The sequence below is a fragment of the Salvelinus namaycush genome, chromosome 33 (genome assembly GCF_016432855.1).
Source record: "Salvelinus namaycush isolate Seneca chromosome 33, SaNama_1.0, whole genome shotgun sequence".
Classification (NCBI taxonomy): domain Eukaryota; kingdom Metazoa; phylum Chordata; class Actinopteri; order Salmoniformes; family Salmonidae; genus Salvelinus; species Salvelinus namaycush.
Genome location: NC_052339.1, coordinates 1,346,963 through 1,373,845, shown reverse-complemented (window position 1 = coordinate 1,373,845; position 26,883 = coordinate 1,346,963). Strand labels below are relative to the sequence as shown.

The following is a 26,883-nucleotide window of genomic DNA, read 5'->3' as shown; positions in this document are numbered from 1 at the left end:
GAAAGAAGAGGCCATCACAAAAGCATTTGTTCCCCTGCCTCCCTCCCCTCTGCCACCCACCCCATTTTATGCCCCTCACCCCAGGTGTGGGTGGCTGTGTGTGTGTGGTTAGGATGGGATCGGCAGTAGTGGAGCAGTATTTGGCACTGGATTAACTAGGGGATGGAGCAGAGTGAATAGACAACACCATCTAGTGTGCAGTCCACTCCCCTGATGAAAAAGAGGAACGGAGAGAGAAGAAGAGTGAGGAATAATATTCATGCTATGTAATTCTCAGCTTGAAAAGGTGTCCTTACTATGAATTGTGCCCCACTTGATCTCCTAGTTAATCCATCGAGATGAATCTGTACTCAGAAAAAAATACGTCCCCTTTTCAGGACCCTGTCTTTCAAAGATAATTTGTAAAAATCCAAATAACTTCATTGTAAAGGGTTTAAACACTTTCCCATGCTTGTTCAATGAACCATAAACAATTAATGAACATGCACCTGTGGAACGGTCGTTAAGACACTAACAGCTTACAGACGGTAGGCAATCAAGGTCACAGTTATGAAAACATAGGACACTAAAGAGGCCTTTCTACTGATTCTGAAAAACACCAAAAGAAGGAAGCCCAGGGTCCCTACTCATCTGCGTGCACATGCCTTAGGCATGCTGCAAGGAGGCTTGAGGACTGCAGATGTGGCCAGGGCAATAAATTGCAATGTCCGTACTGTGAGACGCCTAAGACAGCGCTGCAGGGAGACAGGACGGACAGCTGATTGTCCTCGCAGTGGCAGACCACGTGTAACAACACCTACACAGGATCGGTACATCCGAACCTCACACCTGCGGGCATGGTACAGGATGGCAACAACAACTGCCCGAATTACACCAGGAACGCACAATCCCTCCATCAGTGCTCAGACTGTCCGCAATAGGCTGAGAGAGGCTGGACTGAGGGCTTTTAGGCCTGTTGTAAGGCAGGTCCTCACCAGACATCACCGGCAACAACGTCGCCTATGGGCACAAACCCACCGTCGCTGGACCAGACAGGACTGGCTAAAAGTGCTCTTCACTGACGAGTTGCGGTTTTGTCTCACCAGCTGTGATGGTCGGATTTGTGTTTATCGTCGAAGGAATGAGCGTTACACCGAGGCCTGTACTCTGGAGCGGGATCGATTTGGAGGTGGAGGGTCCGTCATGGTCTGGGGCAGTGTGTCACAGCATCATCGGACTGAGCTTGTTGTCATTGCAGGAAATCTCAATGCTGTGCGTTACAGGGAAGACATCCTCCTCCCTCATGTGGTACCCTTCCTGCAGGCTCATCCTGACATGACCCTCCAGCATGACAATGCCACCAGCCATACTGCTCGTTCTGTGCTTTATTTCCTGCAAGACATGAATGTCAGTGTTCTGCCATGGCCAGCGAAGAGCCCAGATCTCAATCCCACGTCTGGGACCTGTTGGATCGGAGGGTGAAGGCTAGGGCCATTCCCCCCAGAAATGTCCGGGAACTTGCAGGTGCCTTGGTGGAAGAGTGGGGTAACATCTCACAGCAAGAACTGGCAAATCTGGTGCAGTCCATGAGAAGAAAATGCAATGCAGTACTTAATGCATCTGGTGGCCACACCAGATACTGACTTACTTTTGATTTTGACCCCCCCTTTGTTCAGGGACACATTATTACATTTCTGTTAGTCACATGTCTGTGGAACTTGTTTGTCTCAGTTGTTGAATTTTGTTATGTTCTAACAAATATTTACACTTGTTAAGTTTGCTGAAAATTAACACAGTTGACAGTGAGAGGACGTTTCTTTTTTTGCTGAATTTATCTATCTCTATGGTTTTTCCACTCAAAATGATGCTGATTGCAAATCTGGGCTCAACAGTGAGTTTGGGTTTCTCTATATTCATAACTTTGGGGCAACAATCCATACATTTTAGGGCAACCACAGCATGCTGCAGATCTGTCTGGGTTTTCATTGGTCTCTTGTACATTACAGGCCACCGGAGCTCTGTGTGTAAGGGTTTGATTGGACAGCATCCGGAGGATAAATGAAGTCACTTGACTGGAACACTGACGCCTCTGTCCATGGAGCTTCAGCTCAGCATCGCACCTTTACTCAACATACATACCTTACTCTGTCGCTCCATCTCTCACTGCATATCTCTCTAACTCTTTACCCTGGTTGACTTTTGTTTAGGGTTGTGAAAGGCAGTCTGGGGTATACCCCTTGTGTCTGGGGCCTGATCACTAAGAACCAAAAGGAAACAAATGGACCAAAACAGGGGGGGACTGACTGAATTTGTCCAATAGGACACTCTTGTTTTTCTGTTTTCTGTTGCAAAACTGTTTTAATACTGGGTGCGCTAATGAATACACCCCAGGTGAGAGGTATCTTCTAACAGGCTCCCAAGTCACCCCACAGCTAATTTGTGCTTGGAAACGACTGTGATAGTCAACATACTGACAGACACACACGCATGTCCTCTGTGCAACACCGTTGTCTTTGGGGTAGTGGCTGCTCCCCGACTTCCTCATTAGGCTATGGGCCTTGCATTCACAGGACACAAACACACACACACTCATTTCTCCCCGCGGGTTTACAGCTTTGTTCCAGCACACATAAACACACACTAAAACATGAACCGACTCTCGTACACATAAACATTCACATGAACAGTTCTCCACTCAGTGCCTCACCTATAGTAGCTACTAGCTAGCCTAACCGCCCTCAGTGATAAGCCTCTGTAAACAGTGCAAGCTGTGTGTGTACTGACGAATAAATAATTGCTCATGCAGCTCTGAACGTTTTATGTCCATCTGCAGTAGGAAAACCCAGGCTAAATACACACTCTCAAATGAAATCAGCTGTGTTCTATGGCTGCCCTGAAGGAATTAGTCTCTGAGGGCAAGGAAACGCCCTCTCTCTCTCACACACACACACACACACACACACTGTGCCCCTGAGAGGGGTGTCAGTAAGCCAAGCGGGGCACAGACTGTAGCTGTGTTTCTGTGTGAAGTGCAGATAGGACCCTCCCAGAGCCCGCATGTCTGTCACGTAGCCACACGCACAGTCGCACACACACACACACTGGTCCCATGGGGTGCTCTCACACACTTCAGCCATGCGCTTCTGTCACCGGCCTCTCATGGGTGGCCAGGTGTCACTGACTGAATGACCGACTACACAGTAAACACACTAACTGTAGATCAATGGTTCTCTCCTGCTCTACAGAGGCTATTTCACACACTGTCTGTATTTACTGTACTCACTGCAGCATAACAGGGCATTATCCCACAGCTACTCCTGCAGGAATCTAGCAACATGTTTGGCGTGGTACAGTCAGTGGCATTTCAACATCAGTGGCATCAGCTTTTTTGTTGGACTGACTTCATGAGACTCATTTAGTCCTACCTCTCCTGGCAAAGTGAGGATGTGAATCTGGCCTGGTTTAAAACTAGGGTGAAGTTGCCCCGAGACGCTGATCGTGGGTCAGTTTAGCATTATCCCTACTAATGGTTAAGATTAGGTTTGAGGTGAAGCTGAGCCTAGATTTGTACCAAGGGAATTCAGGGGAGCTTTACCCCGGTGTGTACTGTTGTGCCACAGTGCCCTCTGCTGCATCAGAGCACATCTAGAGCAGGGAATTGCAAGGTACCTCAGGATACGATATCACGATACTGAGGTGCCGATATGGTATGTATTAAGATTCTTACGATTCTGTATGTATTTCGGTACTGTGGTTTTATTGCATGCCGATGTTCCTAGCATAATACTCACTATACCTGCTGCAGAGGGACAAGAGGAAGCCATGAGAAAACGAGTTTATAACAGTCATGTAAAGGAAAGTTCTGAAAACATGTTGGCTCACTATTTCTAAAGAAGATTAAGAACAAGCTATAGGATGAAAAATACCTGAGTTTTGGCGCAGGTATAGCCGACTAGAGCTAGCTTAGCCTATTTGAGCTTGACTGAGTCGGGAAGCGCATGGCAAGGCAGCATTCCCGAGTAATCTACCTATTCCTATCTGCTATAGCCTATTTCAATAAATAGCATATGTTATATAGGCCTAAAGAACACAAGATAGAAATGTAGGCTAGACAGAGTGGAGAATCCCACCAAAAAAGCACTAAATGTCCTGTCAGAGAATCTTGTTTTGCTCGCTCTGTCGGATGCATGGGCCTTAGAGACTTAAACTATACATTTTTTTATAACGAACACTCCTTAACTATTCCATTGTCTCTCCATTTGATATGAATAGGACTGGGCTCTAAAAAGTTGTTTGATTAGCCCAACATGAATTTAAAAAATATATACATTTTAAGCTTAAGAAAGAAATCCATGCATGGCTGAAAAATCCCTGAATAGTAGCCTATGGGCCTGGTTCCTGCCGAGAAATTTCCCCCCACACATGGAGTTTAAAGGGATGCTTGGGACTCGGCTTGCTTGATCTTTTTTTCTGTAGCAATTTTTTACAAATTGCTCAAGGGCCATGGTAGATTCCGCTGTGAAGATGCCGTCATTGAATGTTTCGCCAGCTTTGATCCATGCCTAGGCCTGCAGGACGTGCTTATTTAAAGGAGCAATAAAACTGGCTTTCTTTAGACTTGTTGAGTATCTGGAGCATCAGCAGTTGTGGGTTCGATTACAGGCTCAAAATGGCCAGAAACAAAGTACTTTCTTCTGAAACTCGTCAGTCTATTCTTGTTCTGAAAAACTAAGGCTATTCCATGCGAGAAATTGCCAAAAAACGGAAGATCTCGTACAACGCTTTGTACTACTCCCTTCACAGAACAGCGCGAACTGACTAACTAGAATAGAAAGAGGAGTGGGAGGCCCCAGTGCACAACTGAGCAAGAGGACAAGTACATTAGTGTTTAGTTTGAGAAACAGACGCCTCACAAGTCCTTAACTGGCAGCTTCATTAAATAGTACAAGCAAAACACCAGTCTCAACGTCAACAGTGAAGAGGCGACTTCGGGATGCTGGCCTTCTAGGCTGTGCTAACATAATTGCAAAAGGGTTTTCTAATGATCAAGTAGCCTTTTTAAAATTATAAACTTGGATTAGCTAACACAACACATTGGAACACAGGAGTGATGGTTGCTGATAATGGGCCTATCTACTCCTATGTAGATATTCCATAAAGAATATGCCGTTTCCAGCTACAATAGTCATTTACAATATTAACAATGTATACACTGTATTTCTGATCAATTTTATGTATGTATGTACAGTTGAAGTCAGAAGTTTACATACACTTAGGTTGGAGTCATTAAAACTTGTTTTTCAACCACTCCACAAATTTCGTTTTGGCAAGTTGGTTAGGACATCTACTTTGTGTAAGCACAAGTAATTTTTCCAACAATTGTTTACAGACAGATTATTTCACTTCTAATTCACTGTATCACAATTCCAGTGGGTCAGAAGTTTACATACACTAAGTTGACTGTGCCTTTAAACAGCTTGGAAAATTACACAAAATGATGCCATGACTTTAGAAGTTTATGATAGGCTAATCGACATCATTTGAGTCAACTGGAAGTGTACCTGTGGATGTATTTCAAGGCCTACCTTCAAACTCAGTGCCTTTTTGCTTGACATCACGAGAAAATCAAAAGAAATCTGCCAAGACCTCCGAAAAAAAATTGTAGACCTCCACAAGTCTGGTTCATCCTTGGGAGAAATTTCCAAACGCCTGAAGGTAACACATTCATCTGTACTAACAATAGTACGCAAGTATAAACAGCATGAGACCACGCAGCTGTCATACCGCTCAGGAAGGAGACACATTCTGTCTCCTAGAGATGATCGTACTTTGGTGCGAAAAGTGCAAATCAATCCCAGAACAACAGCAAAGGACCTTGTGAAGATGCTGTAAACAATTGTTGTGAAAGTTACTTGTGTCATGCACAAAGTAGATGTCCTAACCGACTTGCCAAAACTATAGTTTGTTAAGAAGAAATTTGTGGAGTGGTTGAAAAACGAGTTTTAATGACTCCAACCTAAGTGTATGTAAACTTTCGACTTCAACTGTAAATAACGTGCCATAGAATTCTGCCGCAGCCCGCAAGCTGTGCTGCAGTACGACACAACTTTAAAGGAAGAACCACTGTATGTTCTAATAGCCTAAGAAGGTACTGTTGTCCTAAAGTTGCCGCTTTAAAGAAAGAACAAGAATGAAAGTCTGCGTCTATAGGCCTAGGCTGATCTCAATCACAGCTTTATGAAAGATGGAACAAACAATGGCTTATTAAGAGAGGAGGATGAGGCAAATAAAGCAATTATTATCCAGTTCTGAAGGTCAACTTTGTTTCTATCGAGCCCGTGATTTATAGCCTAACTCACAACGGTATGAGAGCCCGTTCCTCATCGGTTCAGTGTCACTTTGCTCCATCATGTGTGCGAGACACATCTACACACACACACACACACACACACCTGTTCCATCCTGAAGCTCAACCAAAAAGGAATATTCAAAAAGATTTCCCTGCACTTAGCCTCTGCCCAGGCTTTCAACAACATTATCTTTTGTCATGATTCTTCCAGTTGTAGCATGCGATTTGGCGCTATAGCCCAATGGTGGTTTAGCAGAATTGATTTGTTTATGTTTTGCCAATAGGATGTGATACCATCGTTTATGAGTACATCACCATAGCACAAAAGTTGACATGGTCAAACCCGACTAGCCACTCTGCAGCAGACTGAATGGCCGTCTTTGTCCATTCAGAGGACTGATTGTATTACATGGCCTGCTGTCACTGAGCTCTGCAGACACTGGTTGTGTCCCAAATTGCACCCCTAGTCCGTATGTAGTACACTATTTTTGACCAGAGCCACAATGGCTCGGGTCAAAATAAATGCTCTTAATGGAATAGGGTGCCATTTTGGACAGACCCTCTGAGAAAAGGGAAGGGGAATGTATTGAGGCTTTAATCTAAATTGATATGGTCTCGCATGGATTAGTTCCCACCCCCCCTTCTCTCTGTTTTGGTGTCCTGTTGTTTTCCTGACTCAAGTGGTTGGTATGGGAATGCTTAAACAAATGTCTCTGTGTCTGCCCATGAACTTACTTGACTCCTGTTGAATGTCTGTCTGTCTGGTTGGCAGAAAACGACTCTGAACTTGAAGACCTGTGTGTGTGTGTGTGTGTGTGTGTGTGTGTGTGTGTGTGTGTGTGTGTGTGTGTGTGTGTGTGTGTGTGTGTGTGTGTGTGTGTGTGTGTGTGTGTGTGTGTGTGTGTGTGTGTGTGTGTGTGTGTGTGTGTGTGTCAAATCAAATATTATTTGTCATATGCGTCGAATATAACAGGTGTAGACCTTACTGTGAAATGCTTACTTGCAGGGCCTTAACCAACAATGCAGTTCAATAAATAGTTAAAATATTCACTAAATAAACTAAAGTAAAAAGTAACACAAAGTAACAATATAGGGGTACCGAGTCAATGTCGAGGGGTACAGGAGGGGTGTGTGTCGTGTGTGTGCACCTGTGTTTTGTGTGTGCCAGCAGTGTGCGGCTGCTTTCTCTGGGCCCATCTGTGTCTGGGGTAGGTCACAGACAGTGAATCCCAAACCACCCCCTCGCCCCTACCAACTTGTTATCAACTTCAAGACACATGCAATTCATGTTTCACTTTTAAATAATAAAACAAATGTAAACTCAAATAACGCTGTGCCTTATGGGATTACACTTCGCTCTGAAGCCAGCAGCATTGCTGGCTCGGTCAAAGTGGCTATTGGAGGGTCTAATTAGCCCCTACACCCTCCATTTTCACTCCCTCAGCTTTGGGCGATAATCCATATTTCTATAGCAGTACATAGAACGACAAGTTTCTAACCGTGTGCACCACCATAAAAAAAATATATAATCATCTTTTAAACTACTACTAGTTTGATAGTTGTAGCGATCAATTGGCCCATTAACAATCATATCTAGTATAGGCTACTTATCATAATGAACTATATCAGCAAAATGCCTGCGATAAGTGGTCGGTGTTGACAATTTTCGGTTTATTGTCCCAGCTCAAGGGGCGAGGGGAAGGGGCTGATTTGGTACTCAGCCAGCCCCCTGGCTCCTATTTTCTCTTCCTGATACCAGTCACCTGACAAAGCCACCGTACGCCACCACAACATCTCTCTCTGCCACACACACTCTCACACTATCGCACAAACACTCCTAGGGGAGAGAGTGCAGCTCACCACCCGATCCCAGCCAAATACAATATACACTGACTAAGAGAAGAGGAAGCGTGTGTCAGTGAAGAGCAGAGCTGCAGTATCCTTAGTCCCTCTGGCAGTGTAATTGTAGAGCTGTCTCCTAGCATGTCATATTGGGTTGTGTCCCAACTGCCAAATGGCACCCCATTCCCCTATATAGTGCTCCACTTTTCACCAGAGCCCAATGGCGCCTGGTCAAAATTAGTGCACTATATACGGGATAGGGTGCCATTTGGGACACCGGAATTGATTTTCACTTCAAGCAAGTCAAACTGTTGGGTTTCGTGACACACACAAAGATCTGCCTTTCACTCAAGGGCATCCAAGATGTCACTAAGTTGTCTGTCTAGGTTGACTTTGGGTTCAGGCTTCATGTCCTCTGATGGCTCGGAATGTGCTCTGATTCTGAATCATGGATTCCTGTTTAAGAATCTGAGTTCGCTCACTTTGTCCTCATTGCCTCGCTACCATAGATGGCTGGGATGTTTACCTGCAAAACCAATGCGCGTGCTTCCGAGAGGCCGGAAACAGACAGGGTTGACTTACAATTATAGGATTATGTAAACTATATTTTGCCTCAATGTTTATTGAAAACATAAATACATTTACACAATAAGGTACTTGTTGTCTCTCAAATACATTGTTACAATTGTTGGTTAGCTAGCTAGTGGATTCTAGCCGTATTAGCATAGATGTGACATGAGTCAACACACCTCAAAACAAGACATGGTATCAAAAACAAGATGCAACTCGCTGAGACAAGCCACCTATGATTCCCCACATGGCATCTTCTTGTCGTTGTTGCTATCTGACCCTTCAGAATCATAACCCAGCCTTTTGCCTATGCAATGTGCGCACACCGTTGTCGTTACGTTGTCGGGCAACCCGTCTATGGTGTCTCAGTGTGTTATTGCTACGATTCCCTCATTGCCCTGGCGTACCAGGGTAGGACACTGGCCCTCTGTGGCTGCAGTGGGAGGCTTGACGAGTTAATGGCTGCATAGTTTTGGACCTGTTCCCTGTGCCTGCCTTCCAGGCGGTGTAGCTAGCAGCGGAGGACACACCGTCTGCCCGCCTAACCGCCCGGTCTTGCCTGCTGGAGGTATGTTCTGAATCCAACAACCAGCCTCCTGTGAAAATACTATCCAAAGCCACAGTTTTTTTTGGTTGCCATGGTGATACAAGGAGGGGTTTAGGGACGTGTTGATGGAATTGAAGTAAATATTTTTGAAAGATGTAGGCCTGCCCTGGTAAACCTACAGGGATATGTGTGTAGTTCTGTGTGTGCAACCCGTGGTGTGCTGATGGAGTGGAGGGAAATGAGATGCGCTGATTGTTCATATAAATCGCACCTTGTGAGCATGCACTGCATCAAAAGTTCAACACTAACTTTTCTGGTAAACAGCGCGACGTAGTCGATTTATCCCAACCCTTTTGCGTTCACATGCATCCTCGATCAACTCTTTGATCTCATTGACCAATGTTGAGTTTAACGTTTGGTTACAGCATAGGCTATGTGATGCAGATGGAAAGTGTCCTAAACCCAGTCGAGTTTAGATACGCCAACGCTACTAAATGGCTTGGTGATGCCATTTTTCCAGTGCTGTTATTTATTAAAAAGCTGATGTGCGTCCACCTCAATCGCTCTTTGTCAAAGCTTTTGTTGTCCTAACCCAGTGTTCCTCTGTCTCTTTAGCCCTTCTTCAGACTTCTGAACCTGCGGAAACTGGGTCTGAGTGACAATGAGATCCAGAGGCTCCCTCCTGAGGTGGCCAACTTCATGCAGCTGGTGGAGCTTGACATTTCCAGAAACGGTACGTGCGCTCGCGCGCACACACACACACACACACACACACACACACACACACACACAAACAGGTGGTCCGGCGGTCTGCGGCTCCCTCTGCTGGGGTCAAAACCAGGTTCAAAACCAGCATACAGCAGACGTGCGTGCAAATTACCACCATAAACAGACACCTATTTTAACCACCCAGTAATACATCTAAAATGCTGCAAAAACATCCCTTACAGAGAACCAACAAAGTAAGACCTAGAGCAAAAACCTGCGTTCATGAGCAGACAAGCTTAACAAAATGCAAGCAAGCAGGCAAAAAGTCTAATAGACCAATAGAAACTAGGGCTGTCCCCGACAAAATAAAATCTTAGTCGATCGAGAGTCATCTGTTCTTTCCAATCGATTGGTCGAAATGTAAAACGTATTTTTCCATATATAAACACACCCTATGTTTTAATAAAATAAAAACATTGCAGGTAGAAAATTTCCTGATTATACATAAATATCTTATGAAACACATTGTCTACGCACGGAGGTTTGTTCATGTTCTTCAATCGCTCTGGCTATCTGCAACAAACAGGGAACATTTTAGCAACTATAATCTGGGTAGGCTACGTCCCGGCAGCTCGCGCAAGCTGCACCAGTGAGCTCCGGACAGACACAGCTGTACATTCGGAAAGTATTCAGACCCCATCACCCTTTCCACATTTTTTTTTTTTTTTTACATTACAGCCTTATTCTAAAATGGATTCAAATGTTTTTTCACCCCCAATCATCAATATAGACACAGTACACCATAATGACAAAGCGAAAACTGTTTTTTAGAAATATTTGCATATATATATATATATATATATATATATATAAATAAATAAATTAATTATACTACATTTACATAAGTATTCAGACCCTTTACTCAGTACTTTGTTGAAGCACTTCAGCCTGGAGTCTTCTTGGGTTCGACGCTACAAGCTTGGCACACCTGTATTTGGGGAGTTTCTCCCATTCTTCTCTGCAGATCCTCTCAAGCTCTGTCAGGTTGGATGGGTAGCGTTGCTGCACAGCTATTTTCAGGTCTATCCAGAGATGTTTGATCGGGTTCTGGCTGGGCCACTCAAGGACATTCAGAGACTTGTCCCGAATCCACTCCTGCGTTGTCTTGGCTGTGTGCTTAGGGTCATTGTCCTGTTGGAAGGTGAACCTTCCGAGTCTCATAGCAAAGGGTCTCAATACTTACAGTACCAGTCAAAAGTTTGGACACACCTACTCATTCAAGGGTTTTTCTTTATTTTTTACTGTTTTCTACATTGTAGAATAAAAGTGAAGACATCAAAACTATGAAATAACACATATGGAATCATGTAGTAACCAAAATAATTTTAAACATCACAATATATTTTAGATTTGAGATTCTTCAAAGTAGCCACCCTTTGCCTTGACAGCTTTGCACACTCTTGGCATTCTCTCAACCAGCTTCACCGGGAATGCTTTTTAACAGTCTTGAAGGAGTTCCCACATATGCGGAGCACTTGTTAGGTGCTTTTCCTTCACTCTGCGGTCCAACTCATCCCAAACCGTGTCGATTGGGTTGAGGTCGGGTGATTGTGGAGGCCAGGTCATCTGATGCATCACTCCATCACTCTCCTTGGTCAAATAGCCCTTACATAGCCTGGAGGTGTGTTGGGTCATTGTCCTGTTGAAAAACAAATGATAGCGGGGACTAAGCGCAAACCACATGTGATGGCGTATTGCTGCAGAATGTTGCGGTAGCCGTGCTGGTTAAGTGTGCCTTGAATTCGAAATAAATCCGACCGTGTCACCAGCAAAGCACCATCACACCACCTCCTCCATGCTTCACGGTGGGAAACTCACATGTGGAGATCATCTTTTCACCTACTCTGCGTCTCACAAAGACACGGCGGTTGAAACCAAAAATCTCAAATTTGGACTCATCAGACCAAAGGACAGATTTCTACCGGTCTAATGTCCATGGCTCGTGTTTCTTGGCCAAAGCAAGTATTTTCTTAGTGGTGTCCTTTAGTAGTGGTTTCTTTGCAGCAAATTGACCATGAATGCCTGATTCACGCAGTCTCCTCTGAACAGTTGATGCTGAGATGTGTCTGTTACTTGAACTCTGAAGCATTTATTTGGGCTGCAATTTCTGAGGCTGGTAACTCTAATGAACTTATCCTCTGCAGAAGAGGTAACTCTGGTTCTTCCTTTCCTGTGGCGGTCCTCATGAGAGCCAGTTTCATTATAGCGCTTGATGGTTTTGCGACTGCACTTGAAGAAACGTTCAAAGTTCTTGATATGTTCCAGACTTCCGGCGCCGACAGAGATGGCTGCCTCGCTTCGCGTTCCTAGGAAACTATGCAGTATTTAGTTTTTTTTATGTGTTATTTCTTACATTGTTACCCCAGGTAATCTTAGGTTTTATTACATAGTCGGGAGGAACTAGTGGATATAAGAGCAACGTCAACTCACCAACATTACGACTAGGAATACGACTTTCCCGAAGCGGATCCTCTGTTTGGCCCACCACCCAGGACAATGGATCGGATCCCAGCCGGCGACCCAAAACAACGACGCCGTAGAAGGGGCAGACGGAGCGGTCTTCTGGTCAGGCTCCGTAGACGAGCACATCGCGCTCCACTCCCTAGCATACTACTCGCTGTCACAAACCGGCTCAAAGCCCGTAACAAAAGGGAGACGTGGAGATAAGGAGTAACAAAATATATATTTATTAAATAAAGTAACTCGGTATAATATACAATGGTGTGTGTAATCAGTAGTGTAAGTGAGTGTTTTGCATGCATGAATGTGATAATGCAGGGTGTTGAAGATGCTAAAGCAAACAACCAAAAAACCACCAAGAAACACAACAAAATCTATGACGGTGTCTGCATGGAGAGAGTCTCCTCCATGAATGGAGAAGTGGTGTATTTATCCTGGGAGACACCGGTCCCAGGTGTTTCCCATGTAGCTGACGACCCTCCCAACTCCGCCCACCGGCATCCTAATAAGGAAACAAGAACAAAGAGAGAATACGGCAGACAGAGTGGGAAGGTCGTCACACTCGCCAATGTCCAGTCTCTTGACAACAAGGTAGACGAAATCCGTGCAAGGATAGCATTCCAGAGAGACATCCGAAACTGTAAACTTCTTTGTTTCACGGAAACATGGCTCACTCGAGACACGCTATCTGAGTCGGTACAGCCACCTGGTTTCTTCACGCATCGCGCCGACAGAAACAAGCATCTCTCTGGTAAGAAGAAGGGCGGGGCCTTATGATTAGCCTTATGATTAACGAGACGTGGTGTGATCATAACAACATACAGGAACTCAAGTCCATTTGTTCACCTGACTTAGAATTCCTCACAATCAAATGCTGACCGCATTATCTACCAAGAGAATTCTCTTCGATCAAAATCACAGTCGTGTATATTCCCCCTCAAGCAGACACATCAACGGCCCTGAAAGAACTTAATTGGACTCTATGTAAACTGGAAACCACATATCCTGAGGCTGCATTTATTGTAGCCGGGGATTTTAACAAAGCTAATCTGAAAACAAGGCTCCCAAATTCTATCAGCATATCGATTGTGCTACCAGGGCTGGCAAAATCCTAGACCACTGTTATTCTAACTTCCGCGACGCATATAAGGCCCTCCCCCGCCCTCCCTTCGGAAAAGCTGACCACGACTCCATTTTGTTGCTCCCAGCCTATAGACAGAAACTAAAACAGGAAGCACCTGCGCTCAGGTCTGTTCAACGCTGGTCCGACAAATCGGGCTTCAAGATTGCTTCGATCACGCGGACTGGGATATGTTCCACATTGCGGCGAACAACAACATTGACGAATACGCTGATTCGGTGTGCAAGTTTATTAACAAGTGCATCGGTGATGTTGTACCCACCACGTCTATTAAAACATTCCCCAACCAGAAACCGTGGATTGATGGCAGCATTCGCGCAAAATTGAACGCGCGAACCACTGCTGTTAATCAGGGCAAGGTGACCGGAAACATGACCGAATACAAACTGTAGCTATTCCCTCCAAGGCAATCAAACAAGCTAAGCGTCAGTATAGAGACAAAGTAGATCCGCAATTCAACGGCTCAGACACGAGAGGTATGTGGCAGGGTCTACAGTCAATCACGGACTACAAAAGAAAAACCAGCCCCGTCGCGGACCACGATGTCTTGCTCCCAGACAGACTAAACAACTTCTTTGCTCGCTTTGAGGACAATACAGTGCCACAACCAAAACCTGTGGGCTCTCCTTCACTGTAGCCAACGTGAGTAAAACATTTAAACGCGTTAACCCTCGCAGGCTGCAGGCCCAGATGGCATCCCCGGCCGCTTCCTCAGAGCATGCGCAGACCAGCTGGCTGGTGCGTTTACAGACTTATTCAATCAATCCTTATCCCAGTCTGCTGTCCCCACATGCTTCAAGAGGGCCACCATTGTTCCTGTTCCCAAGAAAGCTAAGGTAACTGAGCTAAATGACTACCGCCCTGTAGCACTCACTTCCGTCATCATGAAGTGCTTTGACAGACTAGTCAAGGACCATATCACCTCCACCCTACCTGACACCCTAGACCCACTCCAATTTGCTTACCGCCCCAATAGGTCCACAGACGACGCAATCGCCATCACACTGCACACTGCCCTATCCCATCTGGACAAGAGGAATACCTATGTAAGAATGCTGTTCATCGATTACAGCTCAGCATTTAACTCCATAGTACCCTCCAAACTCGTCATTAAGCTCGAGACCCTGGGTCTCGACCCCGCCCTGTGCAACTGGGTCCTGGACTTCCTGACGTGCCGCCCCCAGGTGGTGAGGGTAGGTAACAACCTCTCCACCCCGCTGATCCTCAACACTGGGTCCCCACAAGGGTGCGTTCTCAGCCCTCTGCTGTGCCTCCTGTTCACCCACGACTGCGTGGCCATGCACGCCTCCAACTCAGTCATCAAGTTTGCAGACGACACTACAGTGGTAGGCTTGATTACCAACGACGACGAGACGGCCTACAGGGAGGAGGTGAGGGCCCTCGGAGTGTGGTGTCAACAAAATAAAAGAGATGATCGTGGACTTCAGGAAACAGCAGAGGGAGCAACCCCCTATCTACATTGACGGGACAGTAGTGGAGAAGGTGGACAGTTTTAAGTTCCTCGGCGTACACGTCACGGACAAACTGAAATGGTCCACCCACACAGACAGCGTGGTGAAGAAAGCGCAGCAGCGCCTCTTCAACCTCAGGAGGCTGAAGAAATTCGGCTTGTCACCAAAAACACTCACAAACTTTTACAGATGCACAATCGAGAGCATCCTGTCGGGCTGGTACCGCCTGGTACGGCAACTGCTCCGCCCACAACCGTAAGGCTCTCCAGAGGGTAGTGAGGTCTGCACAACGCATTACCGGGGGGCAAACTACCTGCCCTCCAGGACAGCTACACCACCCGATGTCACAGGAAGGCCAAAAAGATCATCAAGGACAACAACCACCCGAGCCACTGCCTGTTCACCCCGCTATCATCCAGAAGGCAAGGTCAGTACAGGTGCATCAAAGCGGTGACCGAGAGACTGAAAAACAGCTTCTATCTCAAGGCCATCGGACTGTTAAACAGCCATCACTAACATTGAGTGGCTGCTGCCAACATACTGACTCAACTCCAGCCACTTTAATAATGGAAAAATTGGATGTAATCAATTTATCACTTGCCACTATATTATATAATGTTCTCATACCCTACAATACTCATCTCATATGTATATACTGTACGCTATACCATCTACTGCATCTTGCCATCTTGATGTAATGTATCACTTTAAACAATGCCACTTTATATAATGTTTACATACCCTACATTACTCATCTCATATGTATATACTGTACTCTATACCATCTACTGCATCTTGCCTATGCCGTTCGGCCATCACTCATTTATATATTTTAATGTACATATTCGTATTCATTCCTTTACACTTTTGTGTATAAGGTAGTTGTTGTGAAATTGTTAGGTTATATTACTTGTTAGATATTACTGCATGGTCGGAACTAGAAGCACAAGCATTTCGCTACACTTGCATTAACACCTGCTAACCATGTGTATGTGACAAATACATTTGATTGACTGACTTTCATGTCTTAAAGTAATGGACTGTCCTTTCTCTTTTCTTATTTGAGCTGTTCTTACCATAATATAGACTTGTTTTTTTACCAAATAGGGCTATCTTCTGTATACCACCCCTACCTTGTCACAACACAACTGATTGCCTCAAACGCGTTAAGAAGTAAATAAATTAAACAAATGAACTTTTAACAAGGCACAGCTATTAATTGAAATGCATTCCAAGTGACCTCATGAATCTGGTTGAGAGAATGCCAAGAGTGTGCAAAGCTGTCATCAAGGCAAACATGCTGACCACACTGCTCGCATCGCGTGCAAAATAAATGTACACGTTATTCAATCATTGCACCCACACTGCTCGGCGCATCAGCGAGCGTCTACGTTGGCAGGCGCTAAAATAGAAATAGGTTATATTTGTGACGCTCAACTCGCTGCAAGTCCGGCCTCTCCCATCCCCTCGTTGGTTTTTAGGAGCATATACACACGTGGGTGATTGAAATATGAACTGACGTCCACACTCCAGTCGGATATAGTAATTCAATGTAAAGTTGGTTGCCAACCTCCATATAAAGTCCAAAGAAGTAAAAAAGAAGCCAGAGGAAGGAGGAGAGATGACGAGGAATTCGGTTTGCCGTTTTATCTGTGGATTCATTTTCGGAGTAGAGGACCTTGTGAATTTCAGGTAAAATAACAACCCAATGTTTATATCCCAGGAAAAATAGCTAGCAACAGTAAGCTAGCTAGCTAAGTTGCCTTAAATGTTGAATGCTTTTCGACCTGTACCCAAATTTAATATAATTGGTTGAGTTTGTTTTGATATTTCAACATGCGTGTCCTAATCGTGTCTGGTATGGGGGTACAAAATCAACAGTGTGATGGTGCACGTGCGCGTCCGGTTTGGTCAGCATGAAAGTGTGGCTACTTTGAAGAATCTCATATAAAATATATTTTGATTTGTTCACTATTTTTATGTCTTCACTATTATTCTACAATGATAAAAATAGTAAAAATAAAGAAAAACCCTTGAATGAGTAGGTGTGTCAATATCTAAGGAAGTCTCGAGCTATTGCTTGCCTGAAGTAGTGTGGTCTACAGCTTATCATGAGAGACTCTTTCTTCCTAGAGTTTTAATATGTATTTTTCGTAGCTGTTTACATACCACCACAGTCAGAGGCTGGCACTAAGACAGCATTGAATGAGCTGTATTCCGACGTAAGCAAACAAGAAAACGTTCACCCAGAGGCGGCGCTCCTGGTAGCCAGGGACTTTAATGCAGGGAAACCTAAATCCATTTTACCAAATTTCTATCAGCATGTTAACTTCTTATGGCTGCATCCCGCTACCGGGATCAATATGACAACAGCCAGTGAAAGTGCAGGGCGCCAAATTTAAACAACATATCTCATAATTAAAATTCCTCAAACATACATGTGTCTTATATCATTGTTAAGGTAATCTTGTTGTTAATCCCACCAAAGTTTCCGATTTCAAATATGCTTTTCAGCGAAAGCACTACAAACGATTGTTAGGTCACCACCAAACCACAATAAGCACAGCCATTTTTCCAGCGAAAGATAGCCTTCACAAAAAGCAGAAATAGAGAAATGAATCACTAAGCTTTGATTATCTTCATCAGATGACACTCATAGGACTTCATGTTACACAATACATGCATGTTTTGTTTGATAAAGTTCATATTTATAACAAAAGAATCTGAGTTTACATTGGCGCGTTACATTCACTAGTTCCAAAAACATCAAGTGATATGGCATAGCCACATCGTTTCAACAGAAATACTCATCATAAATGTAGATGATAATACAAGTTATACACATGGAATTATAGATATACCTCTCCTTAATGCAACCGCTGTGTCAGATTTCAAAAAAACTTTACGGAAAAAGCAAATCATGCAATAATCTGAGACGGAGCTCAGAACAATAGCCAAATTAGCCGCCATGTTGGGGTCAATAGAAACCAGAAAATACATGATAAATGTTTCCTTACCTTTGATGAACTTCATCAGAATGCAGTCCTAGGAATCCCAGGTCCACAATAAATGCTTGATTTGTTCGATAATGTCTGTTATTTATGTCCAATTAGCTACATTGGTTAGCGCGTTTGGTAAACAATTCCAAAGTCACAAAGCGCGTCCACTATAACGTGACGAAATGTCCAAAAGTTCCGTAACAGTCAGTAGAAACATGTCAAACGATGTACTGAATCAATCTTTAGAATGTTGTTAACATACATCTTGAATAACATTCCAACCGGAGAATTACATTGACTTCAGATGAGCGGTGGAACGGAGGTCCTCCTCATGTGAACGCGCATGTGAAAGCATGGCCAGCTCGTGGCAGTGATTACTCATTCCTGTCTCCTTCGGCCCCCCTTCACATTAGTCATCAGACAAAGTTCTATTGACTGTTGACATCTAGTGGAAGCCGTAGGAAGTGAAAACTCATCTATCTCGCTGTAATTTCAATGAGAGCTTGGTTGAAAATCTGCCACCTCAGAAAAAATTCAAACAGGAAGTGGAACTTCTCAGGTATTTGCCTGCCATATGAGTTCTGTTATACTCACATACATAATTCAAACAGTTTTAGAAACTGCAGAGTGTTTTCTATCCAATACTAATAATATGCATATATTAGCAACTGGGACTGAGGAGCAGGCAGTTTACTATGGGCACCTCTGTGTACCTTTCATCCAAGCTACTCAATACTGCCCCTGCAGCCATAAGAAGTTAATGTGCAACCAAAGGTAAAAAAAAACTCTGGACCACCTTTACTCCACACACAGAGACCATACAAAGCTCTCCATTTGGCAAATCTGACCATAATTCTATCCTCCTGATTCCTGCTTACAAGCAACAATTATACAACAATTATAGCAGGACGCACCAGTGACTAGATCAATAAAAAAAAAGTGGTCAGATGAAGCAGATGCTAAGCTACAGGACTGTTTTGATAGCACAAACTGGAATATTTTCCGGCATTCCTCCGATGGCATTGAGGAGTACACCACATCAGTCATTGGCTTCATCAATAAGTGCATCGGTGACGTTGTCCCCACGGTGACCGTACGTACATACCCCAACCAGAAGCCATGGATTACAGGCAACATCCGCACTGAGCTAAAGGCTAGAGCTGCCGCTTTCAAGGAGCGGGACTATAACCCGGAAGCTTATAAGAAATCCCGCTATGCCCTCCGATGAACCATCAAACAGGCAAAGCATCAAAACAGGACTAAGATCGAATCGTGGCAGGGCTTGCAAACCATTACAGACTACAAAGGGAAGCACAGCCGAGAGCTGCCCAGTGACACGAGCCTACCAGATTGAGCTAAACTACTTCTACGCTCGCTTCGAGGCAAATAACACTGAAACATGCATGAGATCACCAGCTGTTCCGGAAGACTGTGTGATCACGCTCTCCGCAACAGGTCAACATTCACAAGGCCGCGGGGCCAGACGGATTACAAGGGCATGTACTGCGAGCATGCGCTGACCAACTGGCAAGTGTCTTAACTGACATTTTCAACCTCTCCCTGTCTGAGTCTGTAATACCAACATGTTTTTAGCAGAGCAGGTTGAGCGCTTCAAGTTCCTTGGTGTCCAGATCACTAACAAACTAACATGGTCCAAGCACACCAAGACAGTCGTGAAGAGGGCACGACAAAACCTTTTCCCTCTCAGGAGATATTTGGCATGGGTCCTCAGATCCTCAAAAGGTTCTACAGCTGCACCATCGAGAGCATCACTGCCTGTTGCGGTCGGAGGCCGAGCAGTTGCCACAAGGCACTACAGAGGGTAGTGCGAACGGCGCATGGCATCACTGGGTCCAAGCTTCCTGTCATCCAGGACCTCTATACCAGGCGGTGTCAGAGGAAGGCCCTAAAAATTGTCAGACTACAGCCACCCTAGTCATAGATTGTTCTCTCTGCTACCGCACGGCAAGCGGTACCGAAGAGCCAAATCTAGGTCCAAGAGGCTTCTAAACAGCTTCTACCCCCAAGCCATAAGACTCCTGAACATCTAATCAAATAGCTACCCAGACTATTTGCATTGCCCCCCACCTTTTACACCGCTGCTACTCTCTGTTATCATCTATGCATAGTCACTTTAATAACCCTACCTACATGTACGTATTACTTCAACTAACCGGTGCCCCATCACATTGACTCTGTACCGGTGCCCCCCTGTATATAGTCTCGCTATTGTTATTTTACTGCTGCTCCTTAATTACTTGTTACTTTTATTCCTTATTCTCATGCGTATTTTTTTTAACTGCATTGTTGGTTAGGGTCTCGTAAGTAAGCATTTCACTGTAAGGTCTACACCTGTATTCGGCGCATTTGACTAACATTTGATTAGATTTGTAACATAACACAATGTGGAAAAGTGAAGCTGTCTGAATACTTTCCGAATGCACTGTAAACCCCACCCCCCCTACAAATCAATGGCAGAAGTAAATTCCGCCCTTGATTGTTTACGTCAAACCGATCTCAAAATGTTTCTCATTTTGCAACTCAGCACACACACACACACACACACACACACACACACACACACAATGGAAATAGTCTTTTCCCTCTCGTGTCCTTGGTGTACATATCATATAGCAGCTGACAGGAAAAGCAGTATACAGTATAGATATATCTGACTGTGCTCCCACTCTCTAATCTCTGTCTCTGTCCGCAGACATTCCTGAGATCCCCGAGAGCATTAAGTTCTGCAAGGCATTGGAGATTGCAGACTTCAGTGGAAACCCCCTCTCCAAGTTAGTGGATCAGTCCAGTACCACCTCTCTCTCTGCTGTTGCCATTGTGTTAATGCCTTTGAGATATATGGGGGAGGTCACTGTCATACGTGTGCTTTGTGCCATGTTGTGATTATTTCCTTTCCATAATGGCCTGAAGATAAACAGCTCAAGACAATGAAACAAATGTGCAACGAACTGTGCAGATAGTGGTTGCCCAGATGTGTCAAAGGCTCAGAGCAGGCCCTTTCTCAGTATTAGATTATGTACAGTACATGAGCAAAACACCTGGAGGAGAACAAGGCTTTGTGAGGCTGCAGTATGCTGACCTTGAAACTACATTAAAGGCCCAGTACAGTCAAAAGCATGATTTCCTGTGTCCATATTTCCACACTGCGGTTGGAATAATATTGTGATATAGTGAAAGTGATGATAATGCCCTTTTAGTCTAAGAGCTGTTTGAAAAGACTGCCTGACATTTCAACCTGTTTTGGCCTGCATGGCTACGCCACGGTTAATTAGTTAATAGACCAATAAGAAAGCGTTCCAAGCCTCTCTGCTAATATAAGCTAGTTTTCAGTTGTCCCCTCCCCACTCAGACCACTCCCAGACAGTCCTAGCAAAACTATTGCTTGAGAAATGGTAATATATTGAGAAACAAACGGCTGCTTTGCACCTTTTAACATGGCGTTTAAGTATACTGTAGAAGTATAATGCTTTTGGCAAGGCAACCATCTCCCTGCTTTTACTTCTCCTATAGAATTAGAAAGGAACTGTTGGCAGGAGTGGTGATGGTGAGTGCTTTGACAGATGGATCTGGCCACTTACACTGCGTCCCTAATGGCACCCTTTTCCTATATAGTGCACTACTGAAAAGTGCACTATGAAGGGAATAGGGTGCTATTTGGGATGCTACCATAGGCAGATGAGGCAGCTGTTCCAAGTGCTTCAAGGGCTGGTGTTAAAGTGCCATTTTTTCCCCCCTGTGTTTCTCTCCATCTGTTTTCCTCTCTCCCTTTCTGTCCTCATCACCAGGTTGCCTGATGGTTTCTCTCAGCTCAGAGGGCTCGCCCACCTGGCCCTTAACGACGTGTCATTGCAGACACTGCCCAACGACATAGGAAAGTAAGTGCACACACACACACACCAACAAAATATGCAGACCAACCACCTTGCATGCATGGGTGTTTGAACCAACTCCGACACAGGTTTCCTTCTTACTCTAAACATTCAGCCTCCTCGTTCTGTAAAATGACAGACCTTGGTAAAGGCGTAATTACATGACACAGTGGGTTCTCAGACAGACTGACTGCGTGACCGGTTGGACGAGAGCAATCGCCATGCAAAGTTAACCAGGACCATCAGACACTCCATCTGACTAACTCCTCCTCCTCTTCTCTCATCCTCTCTTCCCTCTCTCCTGCAGCCTGGCCAACCTGGTGACGCTGGAGCTCAGGGAGAACCTGCTCAAGTCCCTGCCCACGTAAGTGCCCTCTTTAGCCTGGCAGAGTCCCAGCCACCCTCCATGCTAGGGAAGGTGGTTATTTCCTAGAAAGGAGACCTTGATGATATGACTGGTGATTTGAAGCACAAAGTCCTCTATAGTCTATCTGTTCACTAGCAAACAACATTATTTGCTCTCTTCACTATGGATACAGTTGTTGTGAGAGGGACAGACTGTAAATGTGTGCTGAATGACCAGCTTGTCATGTGTGTGACTATGTGGGAATGTGTCAATGATTGGGCGTGATGGTTATCAGTTAGCCTATCTGGTCCAGACTGTAACAGTCCAGAAGTCGCCATTCAAATACATTATTGATGTATTTATATATAGATTATAAATACAGTGTGCTTTTGGAAAGTGTTCAGACCCCTTTTGGGGCGGCAGGTAGCCTAGTGGTTAGAGCGTTGGGCCAGTAACCGAAAGGTTGCTGGATCGAATCCCCGAGCTGACAAGGTAAAAATCTGTTGTTCTGCCCCTGATCAAGGCAGTTAACCCACTGTTCCCCAGTAGGCCGTCATTGTAAATAAGAATTTGTTCTTAACTGACTTGCCTAGTTAAATAAAGGTTAAATGTAAAATAAAAATTACTCAGTACTTTGTTGAAACACCTTTGGCAGCGATTACAGCCTCAAGCTTGGCACATCTATATTTGGGGAGTTTCGCCCCATTTTTCTCTGTCAGGTTGGATGGGGAGTGTTACTGCACAGCTATTTTCAGGTCTCTCCAGATATGTTCAATCGGGTTCAAGTCCGGGCTCTGGCTGGGCCGCTCAAGGACATTGAGACTTGTCTCGAAGCAACTCCTGAGTTGTCTTGGATGTGTGCTTAGGATCATTGTCCTGGTGGAAGGTGAACCTTCGCCCCAGTCTGAAAACCTTCTCCAGAGCATTCAGGACTTCAACAAGGGTCTCTCTGTACTTTGCTTTGTTCATCTTTCACTCAAACCTGAATAGTCTCCCAGTCCCTACCGCTGAAAAACATCCCCGCAGCATGATGCTGCCACCACCATGAGTCACCGTAGGGATGGTGCCAGCTTTCCTCCAGATGTGACGCTTGGCATTCAGGCCAAAGAGTTCAATCTTGGTTTCATCAGAACAGAACTTGTTTCTCATGGTTTGAGGGTCTTTAGGTGCCTTTTGGCCAACTCCAAGCGGGATTTCATGTGCCTTTTACTGACGATTGGCTTCCGTCTGTCCTCACAAAGGCTCTTTTCCCCCGATTGCTCAGTTTGGCCGGGCGGCCAGCTCTAGGAAGAGTCTACGTGGTTCCAAACTTGTTCCATTTAAGAATGATGAGGCCATTGTGTTCTTGGGGACCTTCAAAGCTGCAGAAATGTTATGGTACCCTTCCCCAGATCTGTGCCTCGACACAATCCTGTCTCGGAGCTCTACGGACAATTCCTTCGACCTCATGGCTTGGTTTTTGCTCTGACATGCACTGTCAACTGTGGGACCTTATATAGACAGGTGTGTGCCTTTCCAAATCATGTCCAGTCAATTGAATTCACCACAGATGGACTCCAAGTTGTAGAAACATCTCAAGGATGATCAATGGAAACAGTCTGCACCTGAGCTCAATTTCGAGTCTCATAGCAAAGTGTCTGAATACTTATGTAAATCAGGTTTTTCTGTTTCAAAAAATGTATTTGCTAAAATTTCTAAACCTGTTTTCGCTTTGTCATTATGCGGTATTCTGTGTAGATTATGAAAAAATGCCCAAAGCACTGTATATTCACAACGCTGAGTGAGTTTTAACTCGACCGTGTCGTCTGAGTGTGCAGTGGTCCCCATTACATCAGTGTTTTCTATGATTTATGTGTTTCTCTCGCTTATCAAGGTCACTCTCTTTCCTGGTGAAACTGGAGCATCTGGATCTGGGCAGCAATGAACTGGATGTGTTGGTAAGGACAAGCTCTAAATAGCACTCTGTTCCCTATATTGTGCACTACTTTTGACCAGGGCCCTGGTCAAAAGTGGTTAACTACATAGGGAATAGGGTGCCATTGGCAACGGCGACACTATGTAAAGGATGTGTGATATACAGCATGACAATAACTCACATTCTCAACATGCATGGAGGCCATAGAAATATACGCACCCTTGACTCCGGTTTATGCTGTACCACAAAAACACGTCTTGCATACAAGCTGGTTAGATATACAGCTCACAGGACATGCCACACAGGATCGTACACCCTGGATGTCCAGCAGGGTTGGGGTACAGCTTTTATAAACCCAGAGACCCAACATTCCGGGAACGCTTGTGAAGTAGACTTTGCACACCAGACCGGGTTTGGGGTTTGAGAAGTCGATGAGAAAAGTCAAAAATGATTCCTTAATTTTTTTAGATTTCTAAAGGCACAACATTCAAACCAATGTTTCAAGTAGGTGAACATGTCATTACTACAACCTTGTAAAAGTGTCACACTGACACTTTTAAATTTGTCAAAAACAACTTTATCGAAAGAGTGGTTTTTAATTTGACGGCCTGTACATGTGGAGTTTAGAGAGAGATGACCGTTCGACCCGATTACGTGTTTCTGCGGATGAGCTGTGATATCGCCTACAACCGTGATCAGGGATTTCTATTGGACAACAGTTTCTACTTATCTTCGTACTAAACCATCTTTGGTTGGGGTCAATTTGAATTGAAGTCGGTCATTTCAGGAAGTGATTTGATTTTAAAATCCAGAAAAACCTGACATAACGTCTCAATAAACAGAAAAGGAGAAGCTATTGAATATAGATGTACATTATTATTTATTTATGGGAATTAAAGTTTACTTCCTGAATTGACTGCCTTCAATTTGAGTTGACCCCAACCCTGATGTCCAGCACGTGCGGGCGTGCGCGCACACACACACATCACACTACCCAAACACCCTTCTTACATTTCCCAACCACAAGCACCCATCTAATCCACATATCTAGCCCACAAACAAACACAATGGCTTGGAACTGGTCTGTTGGACATTAGGGCCCCTGTGTGCTATGAATGTGTCCCACATGGCACCATATTCCCTATATAGTGCATTACTATGGTCCCTGGGCAAAAGTAGTGTACTATGTAGGGAAAAGGGATAGGTAGGTAATGTTGCACTTGAGTCCTGCTTCTTTTAGCATGGGAAAGCCTGCCTGGCTAATCATCTCTATGTACAGGGTAAATAATGCCTGTTGACCTGACGGGCGTAGGCTGAGCAAACAACCTGACGTCATGCTGCCGCCTGAAAGCCTGGCTGTCTGCCTGTCATACTGCACATTGTTCATCCCTCACAGGCATGCTAGTCTTTTAATGTAACGCGTCACTCAAATACAATCTGGGGTCATTTTACAGGTTTTGTTTTCTGGGATTGATTCCCAATGGCTTTTTTGGAGCCCAAATGAATTGCGCCTCGTTTAAAAAAAAAAAAAATGAATTGGAGCAGGACACGGGCTACGGCAAGCATCTTGTTTTGGATAAAAACATGTTTGTTTTTTCTGTGTGGTTTGTGGGCATAGCGAACAGTCACAGGCTGTGTGTATATGATTGATTGTCTTGTCAGGTGAATCTCGCCCCTTCCCACAGCCATTTGGGGACTCCACCAGAGCGGTGGTATTTGGGGTGTATGATGTGTGTTTATGTAGCCGCCCCCTCTCCCCTTCCCAAATGATGCATATTTAAGTATAGTGGATGATGCATGTTTGTTCCCACTCGCTCTAGAAGCAGAGCAAAGACAACTTTGGGCCCTCTGTTTACCTTTCTTTTCTCTTTTTTCCATCTCTCTGTCTATCTCCAACAGCCGGACACACTTGGTGCTCTCCCTAATCTACGGGAGCTGTGGTTGGACCGCAACCAGCTCTCCTCTTTGCCACTAGTGAGTACGGTCCTGGCGTGGCATTCATGCCCTTCTTATTCGCTTAGAACCAGAACATTGCTCTGTATGAAATAGGCTTGGGCGGTATGCCTTATACTGGGATATTTGGAAGTAGCCACGAGATGGTTTTTCATTACCGTTGAAACAATTTCTTTGACGTTTTATTTTGTATACATTTGAATATTTGTAGCTACGTTTTGAAGTAAATACCTGCAGTCAACTTGTGCAATACGTTAGGAGATAAAGAAGATCGTGTCATTCATTTTCCCGGAAGTCCCCAGTCATGTGATTTTGTTTACAAGCACACAAATACAAGAGTCACTCACTCACTCACTGTTGTGCAGTATGCGCCAGGTGATCTAGTTACAGTATGGAACTCACAACTAAGTGTTTGCCAGCTAGATGCTGTATCTAGATGCTGTATATTATACCTATAAAGTAAACTGTGCTAAATGCTCTGCAGTTGAGCATTTGGTTTGCTATTTTAGTAGCTAGTTAGCTTACTAGCTAAGTGGTTAGCTTCTTCCAAAATCAAGCTTTGCTTGGTAACAGCAGAGAGGCCCCTCCTGGATCAAGAGCCTTGCTGTCTAGTGTTGGTTTTGTGCATGCAGCAAATAGTTATTAGCATTGA

At 44.6% G+C, this 26,883-nt stretch overlaps 1 protein-coding gene across 8 annotated transcripts in view; it reads left to right on the top strand.

The window, feature by feature from the left end:
• Nucleotides 1-26,883, top strand: part of LOC120028042 (protein scribble homolog) — a 143,858-nt gene that overhangs the window by 54,371 nt on the left and 62,604 nt on the right. For 7 of the 8 annotated variants that reach the window (XM_038973184.1, XM_038973190.1, XM_038973188.1 and 4 more), the window contains exons 2-7: nucleotides 9,903-10,020; nucleotides 20,841-20,919; nucleotides 21,934-22,023; nucleotides 22,325-22,381; nucleotides 24,237-24,300; nucleotides 26,178-26,252. In XM_038973184.1, coding sequence (XP_038829112.1) covers nucleotides 9,903-10,020; nucleotides 20,841-20,919; nucleotides 21,934-22,023; nucleotides 22,325-22,381; nucleotides 24,237-24,300; nucleotides 26,178-26,252 — 483 coding nt within the window. Of the gene's footprint in view, nucleotides 1-3,469; nucleotides 3,687-9,902; nucleotides 10,021-20,840; nucleotides 20,920-21,933; nucleotides 22,024-22,324; nucleotides 22,382-24,236; nucleotides 24,301-26,177; nucleotides 26,253-26,883 lie in introns of those variants that run through there. The other variant, XM_038973187.1, reaches the window with a different exon arrangement.